Source organism: Nannobrachium achirus (assembly GCF_963921795.1).
Source record: "Nannobrachium achirus genome assembly, chromosome: 1".
NCBI classification, from domain to species: domain Eukaryota; kingdom Metazoa; phylum Chordata; class Actinopteri; order Myctophiformes; family Myctophidae; genus Nannobrachium; species Nannobrachium achirus.
Window position 1 is genome coordinate 23,599,812 of NC_137810.1, and position 13,440 is coordinate 23,613,251.

Sequence of the window (13,440 nt, forward strand, 5' to 3'; positions counted from 1 at the left end):
AAATTGGGATAGTCCTCAGACTCCTTACGTGTGTGTGTGTGTGTGTGTGTGTGTGTGTGTGTGTGTGTGTGTGCGTGTGCGTGTGCGTGTGCGTGCGCGCGCGCGCGCGTTAGAGAGAGAGAGGGAGTGGGTTGTCTGTCTTACTCCTTTCTCATCCCAAGTTTAAGTCTCGGTGAACATACGCACGCATATGCGCGTACACACACACACACACACACGTACGGACACGCACACAAAGAAGGTGGCAGCCAGTCAGTTCTCAGATAGCCCTCCAGCGAGTGACTTGGTGACTTGTGCCAAGAGGCAATTCCACTGTAATAAAATCTATAGGGTAGGGGTGGGGGTGTGTTGGGGGATTTAATCCTCCGTTCCCTCCATGCCTCCATTCTCCCCACCCCTCCCTCTGTCCCTCTTCTCCTCAACTGGCTGGCGATGATAAATGAGTCAATTACGGGTGTGTGTGTGCGCACGGAGCTGGCGAAGGGGAGCGGATGGGGCCGTTATTACCTGTTGCGGCTGGGGGTAATGTTGCGGTATTAATCATATTCTAATTTTCCTCCGCCGAACAACCCCCCCCCCCCCCCTCCCCCCGACCCAATGTGCGCCTTCCTCCGCATCAATCTATCTGCCGCCCGCAAACAAGTCAGCGTAAAACGCAGAGAGACCAAAATATACTGCCGCTCTGCGGATGTGTGTGTGTGAGAGAGGGAGAGAGAGAGATGGTTACAGAACGAACAGGGGATGTGTTTTTTTTTTTTACCAAATACACGCGCACATCCGGTAATGGGAGGATACATGCAAGTAGGGGTGGGAGTGGGCGATATGGAAAAATACAATATCACAATATTTTCCCAAGCTGTATCACGATACACGATTTTATCACAATTCTTTTTTAAAGTGGTTTATATGGTTATTTTTCAAGTTACTTGACAAAAAAATAGACTCTCTGTGTCCCTTTTGGGAGGTCTAAATTGAACTTTACAAGTATCTAACTCTGACAGTATACAAATGAAACCAAATGGACCCTTACGGGTCCATTTGGTTTCATTTGTATACTGTCAGAGTTAAGTGGAGACCTTGACATTTGAAAGTTTGAGAACTGATGATTTTGACCAAAATGCAGGTTCAAATTGAAATCTGCAATGAATCTCTGTATTTACAAGGCTCCCTCAATTGTATCACGATATATACGATACCTCTGAAAAGGCATATCGTGGACACATTGTATCGTCTCAACAATAATTATCACCATATCGCCCACCCCTACATGCAAGTGTGTGTGTGTGTGTGCATGCGTTTGCACAAAAGGAGGTTTTGGTTGATCAAGTTAGAGGACAACTGGCACTGGGAAGGGCTTGGCGGAAGAGAGGGAGACACCTAGAGAACGCGAGAGAGAGACAGACAGACGGTAATAGAGTGAGCGGAAGACAAAGACAGGAGGGACAGAAATATAGGACACGGGGGATAGTTACTTGGCTGCTGCTAACTCAAGGAGAACTTGTGTGTGCGTGCGTGCGTGCACACGTTTGTCAATCCATTCTGGCTTCTGCTGAAATCCCCATGGTAGCCTGAATAGATCACACTCTCATGTTAACCTGGCAGATACAGACGGACAGACGGATCAACTGACAGACACATAGGAGCATGTGAGTAATTGCGAAAAGGCAGCAGTGAGCTACATGTAACATTTAGACACGGGAGACACTGGAGCCACGCAATGACACTTTTGACCCACTTATCCAAAGGCATTAACTAGTTCAGTGAAACTTCTTTTTACAGTGGGTGTGGGCACATGTGTGGCCGTGTCGAATTGAGGATGAGGGGGAGGCCTGCGGATTGACAGAGGGGTAATTGGGGAGAGATGGGGGAGTGATGCAGTGGTGAGAGTGCGCAGACGGAGAGACAAAACTGTCCAGAGAAAAAGATTGAGAGAGAGCGGAAAGAGAGACACCTTGAATGTTGCTGCACCCTGCCAGCAGACTTGGCTGGCTTTCAGGCCTGGAGCGTGAGTTCTTCTATTTCTGCTCTGCTCTGAGGTGATAATGGGCTGTCAGCACCCAGCCACCCTGCACTCTGCCCCACTGTGTGTGTGTGTGTGTGTGTGTGTGTGTGTGTGTGTGTGTGTACGTACAGGAGTATTTTTTGTCGTGTTGTTAATTGCACTGTGGATTTTATTTGGAACATGATACAGGAACCAGAGAGGCCTCGTTCATTACTCTAATTCTTTTCCTCTCCTCTTTCTGTTCCTCTTCAGCTTGAAAATGGAATGTGAAAAGCTGGCCACGGAGAAGACTGAAATCCAGAGACACTACGTTATGGTGAGATACGCGTGTGCGCACACAAACCCACACACACGTACACACACACCAGTCTGTTGCCAACACCGCTGAATCCCCTTCATCTTCTCGCAGCTGCCAAATAACACCCGCTGGAAACCACATGCAAGACCACACACACACACACACACACACACACACACACACACACACACACTGCCATGCATACGCACACATTATAGGACCTCATGATAAACAGAGCTTACATGGCTGTGCAATCAGTATCCTTGTTTTTGCTTGCATCTCTTGGAGAGTGTGTGTTTGAGCACCATGTATGCGTTCACAGGCGTGTGTGCCTGTATGGGAATCATGGGACGTTGGGGAAAGTCGGGGGGTTGACCTCCTTCTCAAGCCCAGTCCACAGCAATGATTCAACTGCAAGTTGGTTGCAACTTGCAACCAGTTGCAGCGGAATATGTTGCAAGTTGCAACTTGTTGTGTTTTGATTGGTGTGGACTGGGCTTAAAGGTCATGTATATCGTCGTTGTCGGGAATAAACCTTGTATCTCCAAGTTCCACATTTGTATGTTTTTTCGTAAAGTAAAGCCCTGCTTCATCATACAAGGCCGTCACACAAAAGTAGTGAAAACAGCAGATCTACAAGTAGATCGGCTGTTTTCACTAGTTTAGCTCATTTTTAAAATGACAAATACAAAATGAACGGTTTTGGACATACCAGGTTTCCACCCGACAACGACGATATATTTTAAATAAATGGATAGTAGACAGTACTAGACACTAGGCATTAGTTTTCAAGCCCAATCCCCTCCCCACTGTGACCTGTGCCTCCAGTCTCTGTTTGCCTGCGCTAACAGCCACATGGTAGCCACAGGTTCACATTAGGTTGCCCAGTATCTGATGTGGTACAAAGAGCTATGTGGCATCCTTGGCACACAGTAGGCTGGCGTGGAGAGGGGAGGGTTGTGTGTTTGAGTGGAGGGGGGGGGGGGGGGGGGGGATTGGCACAGAGCACAGCCCGGTTCCTCCGTTCCTGGCTGATGATTTGGGGGAGTTTGGAGGTTGCTAAGCAACAGGCGAATCTTGGCACGCCAACCACTGAGCGCAGAAGCCAGCTGCCAGGAAAGGCGTCTTTTATGGAGGCGCACAGACAAATGCACAAACATCGAGGCACACACACACACACACACACACACACACACACACACACACACACACACACACTTGAGTTTGTGTGTGCACACACAAAGACAGACATATTCGCTGAAGGCCACACACATATACACACATATTTGCACGCATCCGCATGCTCACACACTCAGATACACACAATGTAAACTGCCAGTGCAAATGTCTAGAGAGAGAGAAAGAGAGAGAGAGAGAGAGAGAGAGAGAGAGAGAGTGGACCCCTGCCATCTCCTCTCGCATTCTGCCAGGCTGTTAGGGCTGCCCAACTGCCAATCTCCCCTCTCCAGAACCAGCTCTGCTGAAAAGCAAATGTCAGCCTGTCACTTCCTGAGCCATCTGACTTTAAAATGCTCCCCTTTTCTCTCTCACGTCTCTCTCTCTGTCTCTCTGTCTCTCTCTCTCCCTGCCCTCACCTGTCTCTCTGTGGCGCCGGCGCCCCTCCCGCCTCCCCACAGAGCTCCAAGCACTGTCAGATAAACGCTGGTGCCAAATGGCATACATTATTGTTAAAGTCTTTCTCTCACCGCCTCCATCACCATCATTTCCTTCCCCGCACATGTTGTGAGTACTCGAGTACTCTATAATTCAATGGGTGTTTTGAGTACTCACAGAAAATGTTGTGATGTAAGAATAGGTTCCGAAATGAACACCCAGGCGAAAATGCTAGGCTAGCCATTGCAACAACTGTTTGAAATGGTCAACTTGACTCAATCTCCTTGAATTCATTTTGTGAGCTGCAGTCATCACCTAAACATAAGTAGTCGTGCTCGTATTGAGTGACGTTTTGCTGTCTGTCAAAGTTTGTTAGGCTGACTGATAAGTCTTAGTGTATATGATGGAAATTGACAGATATGAAATTGTCTGTAAAAAGGTTCTAAATGTAGTTGCAAGAATTTTCAGGAAAAGACACCCCCACAAACTATCTGCCTAGCATTATTTTCATCCCTTGTGCTCATCATATAGACAGACTGTGGTCACAATATGCCTACATTTCAGCATCAATGGTGCGTAATTGTGCATGCAGCCTCTCACACAGCTAGTCTTTCTGGATGCAATGTCTTCGAAGGCCTTCTGTTTTGCCAGTTCACTTCACACTGAATGGCAAGTATTGCCAGGATATTCAGCTTCTTCTGGCTCATTGTGCAGTGCAAGTAGTTCTTTATTATTTTGAGTTTATGTACATTTCACATACACAGACACCGGTATGGTTCATAGACAATGCAGCAACATATATGCTAACAGCAGAACAAATAGAAAATACATAAAAAAGATAATAAGTAATAATAATAATGACAGAAAGATTTGGGGAAAAGAGTGCAAAAGAGTAAAGAGAATAAAAGAGCATCCTCAAATGATGGTCAGTTTTTTAAGGCTTGGCTGTGCAGGAGGCTAGCCGTGTGTGTGTGTGTGTGTGTGTGTGTGTGTGTGTGTGTGTGTGTGTGTGTGTGTGTGTGTGTGTGTGTGTGTGTGTGTGTGTGTGTGTGTGTGTGTGTGTGTGTGTGTGTGTGTGTGTGTGTGTGTGTGTGTGTGTGTGTGTGTGTGTGTGTGTGTGTGTGTGTGTGTGTGTGTGTGTGTGTACACTAGTAAGACGCCTCATGGTGTCAAGTGACCTCGTGCCACTGATGTGGACATCAGGGATCTCCATATATGTGCATAAAAGGGATTTGTTCCCCCTGGCATCACAGGGATCTCTCTTACGGGGCATCATTAATATTGATGACATCAGAGAACTCCATTATGGTCATAAAAGGGATTCTGTTAGTGTGACATCAAAGTGAAGCCAGAGCGTGAGGTCAGAGCGGCAAACCCATTCTGTTAGAGTGGTTCCCCTGACATCATAGTGACATCAGAGCATGATGTCTGAGCGGCAAACCCATGGACCGTAAAAAATTGTACAGGTCTACACGTTCAGACAGACGAACACGGATAAGCTGTGACGTTTCTCATAGTAAACTGCGACCTGGAAGAGACATTCCTTACCAAGGTGCTAAAGCACCTACCGGTGATGCTATTATACTGCTTGGTTACAAATGTAAACTGCTTTTGTTCATATTTGGAAACCTTAGTAATGTCTATAAATTTAAAGTTGTGTGAGGCCTGCTGATTGCAGGAATGCCCAAGCTGAGACCAAGGCATTGACTAAATTCTGTTCAGTGTCTGTGATAATTGGCAGCCGCCACATATGGAGGAGATAATGCTTCCTGTATCTGTGATCTCCAGCCTGAAACACTTATTGTTGAGTTTCCAAAGTTTGAGCATCTACTATTGTTTGTGTTCAAGAATTTCTTGTTAAATGTGTCATTGCATTTTTATTTGGGTCTAAAGCCCTTGCCAGCTCCCTCTGTTTCTTATCCTATTTCTTCTGGCATCCCGATTTATGTACAGTTCCTGGCTTTGAAGGAAATTACTCAAACATTAGAGTTTACTTTAGATCATGTTGTTGTGTTACGCCATATTTTGTTGTCGATGAGATTCTGTGAATTGTGCCTGGATATATATATATCTATCTCTATCTCTCTCTCTCAAAAGAGGTTAGGAAAATAATCTCTCTCTCTCTCTCTCTCTCTCTCTCTCTCTCTCTCTCTCTCTCTCTCTCTCTCTCTCTCTGCCTATTTCACCCGCGCAAAAGAGATTGATGATACTGCATCAATGTGACGCGGCATAATCGGTTATAGCATATTATTAATGTTTGTTGTAGATTTTCTGACATCAGTTGGACAATAAAGTTGTGAGTTAGAATTACTTCTGGGAGCAGCATCGCTTTGACATGTGCATTGAACTGTGTGCAAACAGCAGAAGGGAGAAGTTTGCCCTGATGGATTTTTGGCAGAAAGGGGGCAGCCCCCTTTCTGCCCGCAAGAACAAGGAAGAACTTTGCCATGCCACGTGGTTATTGCCAGGTTTTTACCTGGCAGCAAGCATTGAGGGCAATCTTCTCCCTTTTTTTTTTATTATTTATTTTTTGGGCTTTTTGCCTTTATTGACCAAGGGAGGTCCAGTAGACTGACAGGAAATGGGGAGAGAGATGGGGAGTGACCTGCGGTAAACGTTGTCCGAATCGGGAATCGAACCGGCGACGCCGCGGCAACCATGCCTATGTGGTATGCGCCTTGACCAGTAGGTCACCGGGCGCCCCCGGCAATCTTCTCTCTTGTGCACAAACACTAATAGGTTACATCAGGGTTCCCCAATAGGCGGCTCGCGGGCCATTTGCGGCCCACGGGAGGCTACTGTCAGGCCCCCACCAACCCCAGTAATAATGGTGGTACATTGTCGGGTGGAAACCTTTGTTCTCCAAATGTGTACGTTCTTTCGCAAAGTAAAGCCCTGCTTCATCATACAAGGCCGTCACACAAAGTAGTGAAAACAGCAGATCTACAAGCACACAACGATCGGCTGTTTTCACTAGTTTAAATTATTTTTAAAATGATAAATTCAAAACGAATGGTTTTGGACATACAAGATTTTCACCCGACAACGACGATATCTGAACTGTCGCTGGAGTAGCGGGAACGCCACCGTCGCCCCCTGCAATGTTGTGGCCCTCAGCTTGGTACCCTAGACATAATTCGGCCCTTGGGGAAAACTAATTGGGGAACCTTGGGTTACATGCTCGACTATCACTACGAGAAAAGTGGCTGATGGAGGTAGAGAAATGCAAGGGATTTAAAAAACTCACACAGTATTTTGACTGGCCATTTCTGAGCTTTTCTTCTCTGTCAAACCATTTGTTGGTACAACACGATTATCAAATTTTGATTGATTGATTGAACATTGTGTGTGTGTGTGTGTGTGTGTGTGTGTGTGTGTGTGTGTGTGTGTGTGTGTGTGTGTGTGTGTGTGTGTGTGTGTGTGTGTGTGTGTGTGTGTGTGTGTGTGTGTGTGTGTGTGTGTGTGTGTGTGTGTGTGTGTGTGTGTGTGTGTGACGTGTGGATAATTATCATGCAGTGTTATAATAATTATTATTTCCCTTTCCATGCAACTTGCTAATAGGCTTTAAAAAAAAAAGCTAGCTCACCATATTTAGCTAATTGTCACATCAATGGCTTTTTACTGTTTGAATCTAGCTTGGAAGTATTCCACAGGTTTTCTTTCAAGTCACTGTGGGTTGTCTCCAAGTGATGCTGCAGCTTTGATGGCTTCATAGATTTGTTTGACAGACAGCATTATCATTATTGTTGTTGTTTGTTTGTTTGTTTGGTTCAAAATTATCTTTGGTAATATATTGGATTCATGTTCATGTGTATTTTCAGACATTACATTTTTTGATTAAAAAAAAGAAAATCCTATCAAACAAATTTGGCAGCCCCCCACCAAATGTGAGGACCCCTTATGATAATTTTGGTGTCGCTGGGTTCCATTTGGGGTTTAGCAACACTCCACATCCATATCCTTGGGTTGTGCTGTCCTATAATCTGGCTGTACTTGTGTGTTAATGCCAGCTTGGTAGAATAGACAGAGGGTAGACTAGACATGTTTTCAAGACAAATATTTGCTGCCTGTTGCATGTAAAAACAGTAGAACTTCATAATGACAAAGGCAATTAAACAAGACTTCATCTCTACTGTCTTTGCCATATTTTTTTTCTTCTGAGATTTATTTGACAAATCCCTTGGGCTGTCTAATCTAATCTCCATTTAATTATAATTGTATTCCTCTTCTTGCATTTTAAAAATCACTTCACTTTGTATTTTGTTATGAAAATAATAAAACAAAACTTGTTGAATTTATAACAAATAACTTTCGCTGTAATTACCACTCTTTTCAGAAGACAAAACATTGAACATCCTAATAGGAGAAAAATGTTGCAGAATATCACATCCAATATTATCAGAAAATATTCTTTGTAGTACTACTGCTCTGTATGAACATCAGTTCATCATTTACATAAATTCACATTCTTGTATGTAGATTTTTGTGTACAGTATGTACAATTAATCCTTTCCTTCTCTCCTTTTCAGTATTATGAGATGTCCTATGGCCTTAACATTGAAATGCACAAACAGGTAGGTTTGTATCTCGCACGCACACACACAAGCACACTTTCTCTCACTCCTTATTTATACAGGGTTGCCTCATTATGCACAAATGAGATGTAAAATATTCACACAAACGTGTGTGTTTGTGTGTCTTCCCCCCCTCTATCTCTACGTACTTCTTTGTTTTGCCCCAATTTGGTGTTTTATAATAATTTCATATTATCATTAATTAATGCTCCTCAGGAATGTATTTCTCTCTCTCTCACACACTCACCCTGCTCTCATCCTCCTCAATGTAAATGTTCTGTGATGGTTCCATGATGGTGTCTGTTCATACCGACTGGTGAAAAGACTGTGCACTTCCTCAAACTATCCTCCTCCCCCTCACGAGAGCAGGGAATTCGAGTCAGGTTATTGTCAAAGGTTCACGCCCCTCGCGGCTTTGGAGCTTTTGGCTGGTGGAGACGATGGAGGCACGCCGTCTCAAGCGGACTTGATTCACGTGAGACACCGCCGAGCGAGCGCGTCGAGCTTTGCAAAGTCCGCTTGAGCCGACTCAGTGCTGCCCGAGTTATGTCCCAATGACCTGCCTCGAATTCAATACTCGCTACACATTAATTGTCGTTGTCGGGTGGAAACCTTCTTTTTTTTGTTATTTTTAAAACGAAAATTCTGAAAATATTTTCACTACTTTTGTGCAACTTTTGTATGATGTACAAATTTTAAACTTGGAGATACGAGGTTTCTGCCTGACAGTGACGAAATACTTGTCTGTTACTGTATCTCCTCTCCTGTCCTGTCCCTCTCATCTCACTGCTTCTCTATCCTCTTCTCCATCTTTTTCTCTCCCTGCCCTTCTGTCATTTTCTTTTCCCTCTCTTTCCATTAATCTTACCCTCCCAATCTGACTGACCCTCTCCGATATTTCAACTCTTTCTCTCACTGTCTGTCTGTCCTTCTCTTGGGCTATTCTGTTATCTTTTTTTTTATTCCCCTGTCTTTATTTATTCACCTTTTATTTCAACTGAACTCTCTCTCCCCAACTGAACTCTCTCTCCCCAACTTTCATTCTCTATATTGCTGTCTCTCCTTTTCTCTGTCTCTTAAGTCTGTCTGTCTGTCTCTGTTCAGACATACAGTCCATGCTGCATTTCTCTTGAAATCAGGTCACTGCCTTGCCAGCGTCTGTTCTCTCCCCGTGCCTCGCCATCTCAATCGCTCTGCTTTTGACATGCCCAGCCAAAAACACACACACACACACACACACACACACACACACACACACACACACACACACACACACACACACACACACACTCCTTCCTCCTCTTTCTTTTCTCTCTCTCTCTCTCTCCTTCATACATCCTGCTTCATTGGCTGTCATTTCCTCAACTGCACTAGAGGAGCCCCCTCCCCTCCTCCCCTAGCCTCCACCTTTCATTTCCGCTCTCCCATTTTGTCCCCCCTCTCCTCCTCCTCTCTCTACCTCGTTCACGTGCACACTCTCTCTCTCTCACTCTGCTCATCCTTTTTTTTTTTCCTCTCTCTCTCCTCCCCCCCCTCTCCTGAAGATGTCATTTAGTAGTCTGCGTTCTCTAACAAGAAATCATTGTGTCTCCCTTGGGAAGACGACTGATGGATTCATGGAAGGAGGTGGGGGGGGGGGGGGGGGGGTGGGGGCTACTGCCTGGCTGCAAAATGCAGAGGGGAGAGATATGGGCGAGCAAAAGGAGAGGAAGAGAGAGAGAGAGAGATGGAGGGAGGGAGAGAATGAGTAAGGAGAGCAAGAAAAAAGAGGGGGTGGAAGTTCAGCCCGACATCAATAAATCACTTAAGAGAGAGAGAATGGGATAGGGAGAGCGAGAGAGAGACTGTGTGTGTGTGTGTGTGTGTGTGTGTGTGTGTGTGTGTGTGTGTGTGTGTGTGTGTGTGTGTGTGTGTGTGTGTGTGTGTGTGTGTGTGTGTGTGTGTGTGTGTGTGTGTGTGTGTGTGTGTGTGTGTGTGTGTGTGTGTGTGTGTGTGTGTGTGTGTGTGTGTGTGTGTGTGTGTGTGTGTGAGAGCTGTCAACAAGACGAACAGCCCGTGGCCGTAATGATGTTGTCATCATGATCTCTGCATGCATATCATTACTGGCCCTAACGGCCTTGTTGTGCCTGCCACTAAACGTACGTAACGTGTGCGCGCGCGTGTGTGTGTGTTAAACATCACATGGCGGACTGTATAGGTCTGATTACTGCACTAATGCTGTGGTTGGATGGAGGGAAGAGGGGGTTTGATTAGACAGAGGGAGAGATGAAAGGAGAAATGGATGGACGACAGAGAGATGGATAAAAAAAGTTGGGAGAAAGTTAGAGCTTAGTTGTTGGGCTGTGTAGAAGAGCACAGAACAGACCCAGGAAAAAAACCCACTGACTGGACATCGTGTCGTGCACCGACAATTGACACGTTGTGAGTTTGTAGATCGTCTTTTCGGTGCCAGAAACCGGCACACAACTAAGTATAAATCGGTCTCGACCCCCCACGAGGACACACGCACACTCTCTGACACACACATCCAATCATCATCTGCACGGAGTAAAGACATACAAGGACGCACCACAAATACATGCATACACAAGCAGCGAACGTGCACACAGCCTGGTTCATCAAGCAGGCAAGTGAGAGCGCGCGCACACACACACACACACACACACACACACACACACACACACACACACACACACACACACACACACACGTTGTGTGGGCTGGCTGTGGCCACAGCAGATGCTGTCCATGAATATTTTAGCCAGGCTCCCTGGCAGAGTTTCCATTTGCATAGACCAGATGTAAGCAGCTGAAATATTTACCGCACGGGCCCAGGGAGAAGCAGGCCACATCCACACTGTATGCGTTTGTGTGTACAAGTTTCTTTGTATGTGTGTTCTCTGTTTGTGCATGCTTTAAGATCTTGGCTGTGTATTTTTGCGTGCGTACTACACGTCTGTCTGTGTGTGTGTGTTTGTGTTTGTGTGTCTGTGTCTGTCTGCGTGTGTGTATTCATCAAAGTGACAGTATCCGCTCACCCACCCACTCTTTCTCTCTCTCTTTCTCCCCCCTCTTTCAGACGGAGATTGCCAAGCGGCTGAACGTGATCTGTGCTCAGCTCATCCCATTCCTGTCACAGGAGGTTGGACGGATGACACACACACACACACACACACACACACACACACACACACACACACACACACACACACACACACACACACACACACACACACACACCCAGCACCACAGTTATGCACATTAACACATCAGTAACATTCGTCCGGGTTTCTTTTTTTTTTGGTGGGGGTCTTGACAGCCTCCCACACATAAGACATGCATGCACTCAGTAACCAATATTTCTTAGTGAAACACACTTGCATAGACACACACACACACACACACACACACACACACACACACTCACTCACTCACTCACTCACTCACTCACTCACTCACTCACACACACACAGCTGTGGTTTGACAGAGCTTCAGCTTTCTTTCCCTCAATCGCCTTAATGTTGCCACGATTTCTATATGGATATCCAGAATTGTGAGAGAAAACATTGGAAGTTACCGTTGATTAAGACAATGACTAAGTAATGATGCCAATTCATATTCCCAATTAGGAATGTGCATTTGTGTTGACGCAGTCAAAATGTTTCAGGATAAGCTAAACAGTTTATTCAGCCTAGGACACCCCCGTGCTCATTGACATCTTGGATTGTTCCACAGCACCAACAACAGGTGGTCCAGGCCATGGAGCGCGCCAAGCAGGTGACTATGGGGGAGTTAAATGCATCGATAGGGGTACGTGGACTCCCCCCTATGCCTCATACCGTGTGTACCCCATCCTCCCATAACCTTTATTTCTCCTCCATTTTCCCCTTCCTTTATTATTTATTTGCATTGATCCCTCGTTGCACACTTGTACGAGCGCTGACATACCGTGGTTATGTAGTTTATAAAAATCTATATTTTTAATATATTTCAAAATGCTTCGAGATGCTCTTGGCATCTTAACGTCCTAAAGAAAAGTTAGTTTTCCTTGAAAGATGGGCTCAAGCCAGTGCAGCGTTTCTTTTGTTTTTGTTTGCTTTCCCACCCAGTAATTGGAAATGCAAATAATCGCTGATCCCCTTAATTGACTTTACATTTTGCGTTTAGCCTTACCTGCATTCTCTGAACCTTCAGTGATTTCCAATATCCCTAAAAAATGCAGCCTTATTTGAACAATTATTACACTTCATAGCGCTGCCACGTTACTTCCCATCAGCCCAGTCTGCCCTGTCCCTGTCCTGGCCACGTGTCGGTCCTCCACGTCACACCCCTCTTTTCTTTCCTTCTCTTTCTTTTCTTTTTCCTTTTCCTTTGCTTCTGCTCTGTCACTCCCCGGTAAATTGCTTTTTTCAGTACCTGCAAGTCAACTCAGTTTTTCCTCTCTCCTTGTCCCCCACTTCTCTCTGTCTCTCTCTCTCTCTCTCTTTCTTCCTCTCCTCCATCCCTCTCCACAGCAACAGCTCCAGGCCCAGCACCTCTCCCAGCATGTTGCCCAGGGCCTGCCCATGGGACCCCACCCGTCTGGCCTGGCCCACCCTGGCCTGGCGCTGGGCGGAGGCTCTAGCCTCCTGGCCCTGTCCGGTGCGCTAGGCGCCCAGCTCGCCGCTAAGGATGAAAGGGCCCACATGGAGGCTGCGGCCGCCGCAGCAGCCGCCGAAGCGCACCACAGAGGTATAGGTCTGGAAAACAGGGACTGGGCAGGGGAACATCATTGTTGAAACTGGGATGTGTCATTCTCAACACATCTCTGTCTAGTTATGGACACACGTACATTACGTTGACCTCCATCTCGACATTAATGCAACATGTTGTTGACACCTGTTGTGTTGAAAAGTAACGAAAACTAAAAACAAACAAGAAATGGTCCAGTCACTCTAACACCGGAGGATTGC

General features: G+C 45.8%; 1 protein-coding gene across 2 annotated transcripts in view; it reads left to right on the forward strand.

Moving 5' to 3' along the window:
* tle2a (TLE family member 2, transcriptional corepressor a) overlaps positions 1–13,440 on the forward strand; it is a gene marked incomplete at its 3' end in the record, with an annotated part of 61,709 nt that overhangs the window by 33,750 nt on the left and 14,519 nt on the right. For both annotated transcript variants that reach the window (XM_080721879.1, XM_080721880.1), the window contains exons 3-7: positions 2,255–2,318; positions 8,444–8,488; positions 11,568–11,630; positions 12,224–12,328; positions 13,003–13,219. In XM_080721879.1, the coding sequence (XP_080578005.1) occupies positions 2,255–2,318; positions 8,444–8,488; positions 11,568–11,630; positions 12,224–12,328; positions 13,003–13,219 (494 nt within the window). The remainder of the gene's footprint in view (positions 1–2,254; positions 2,319–8,443; positions 8,489–11,567; positions 11,631–12,223; positions 12,329–13,002; positions 13,220–13,440) is intronic.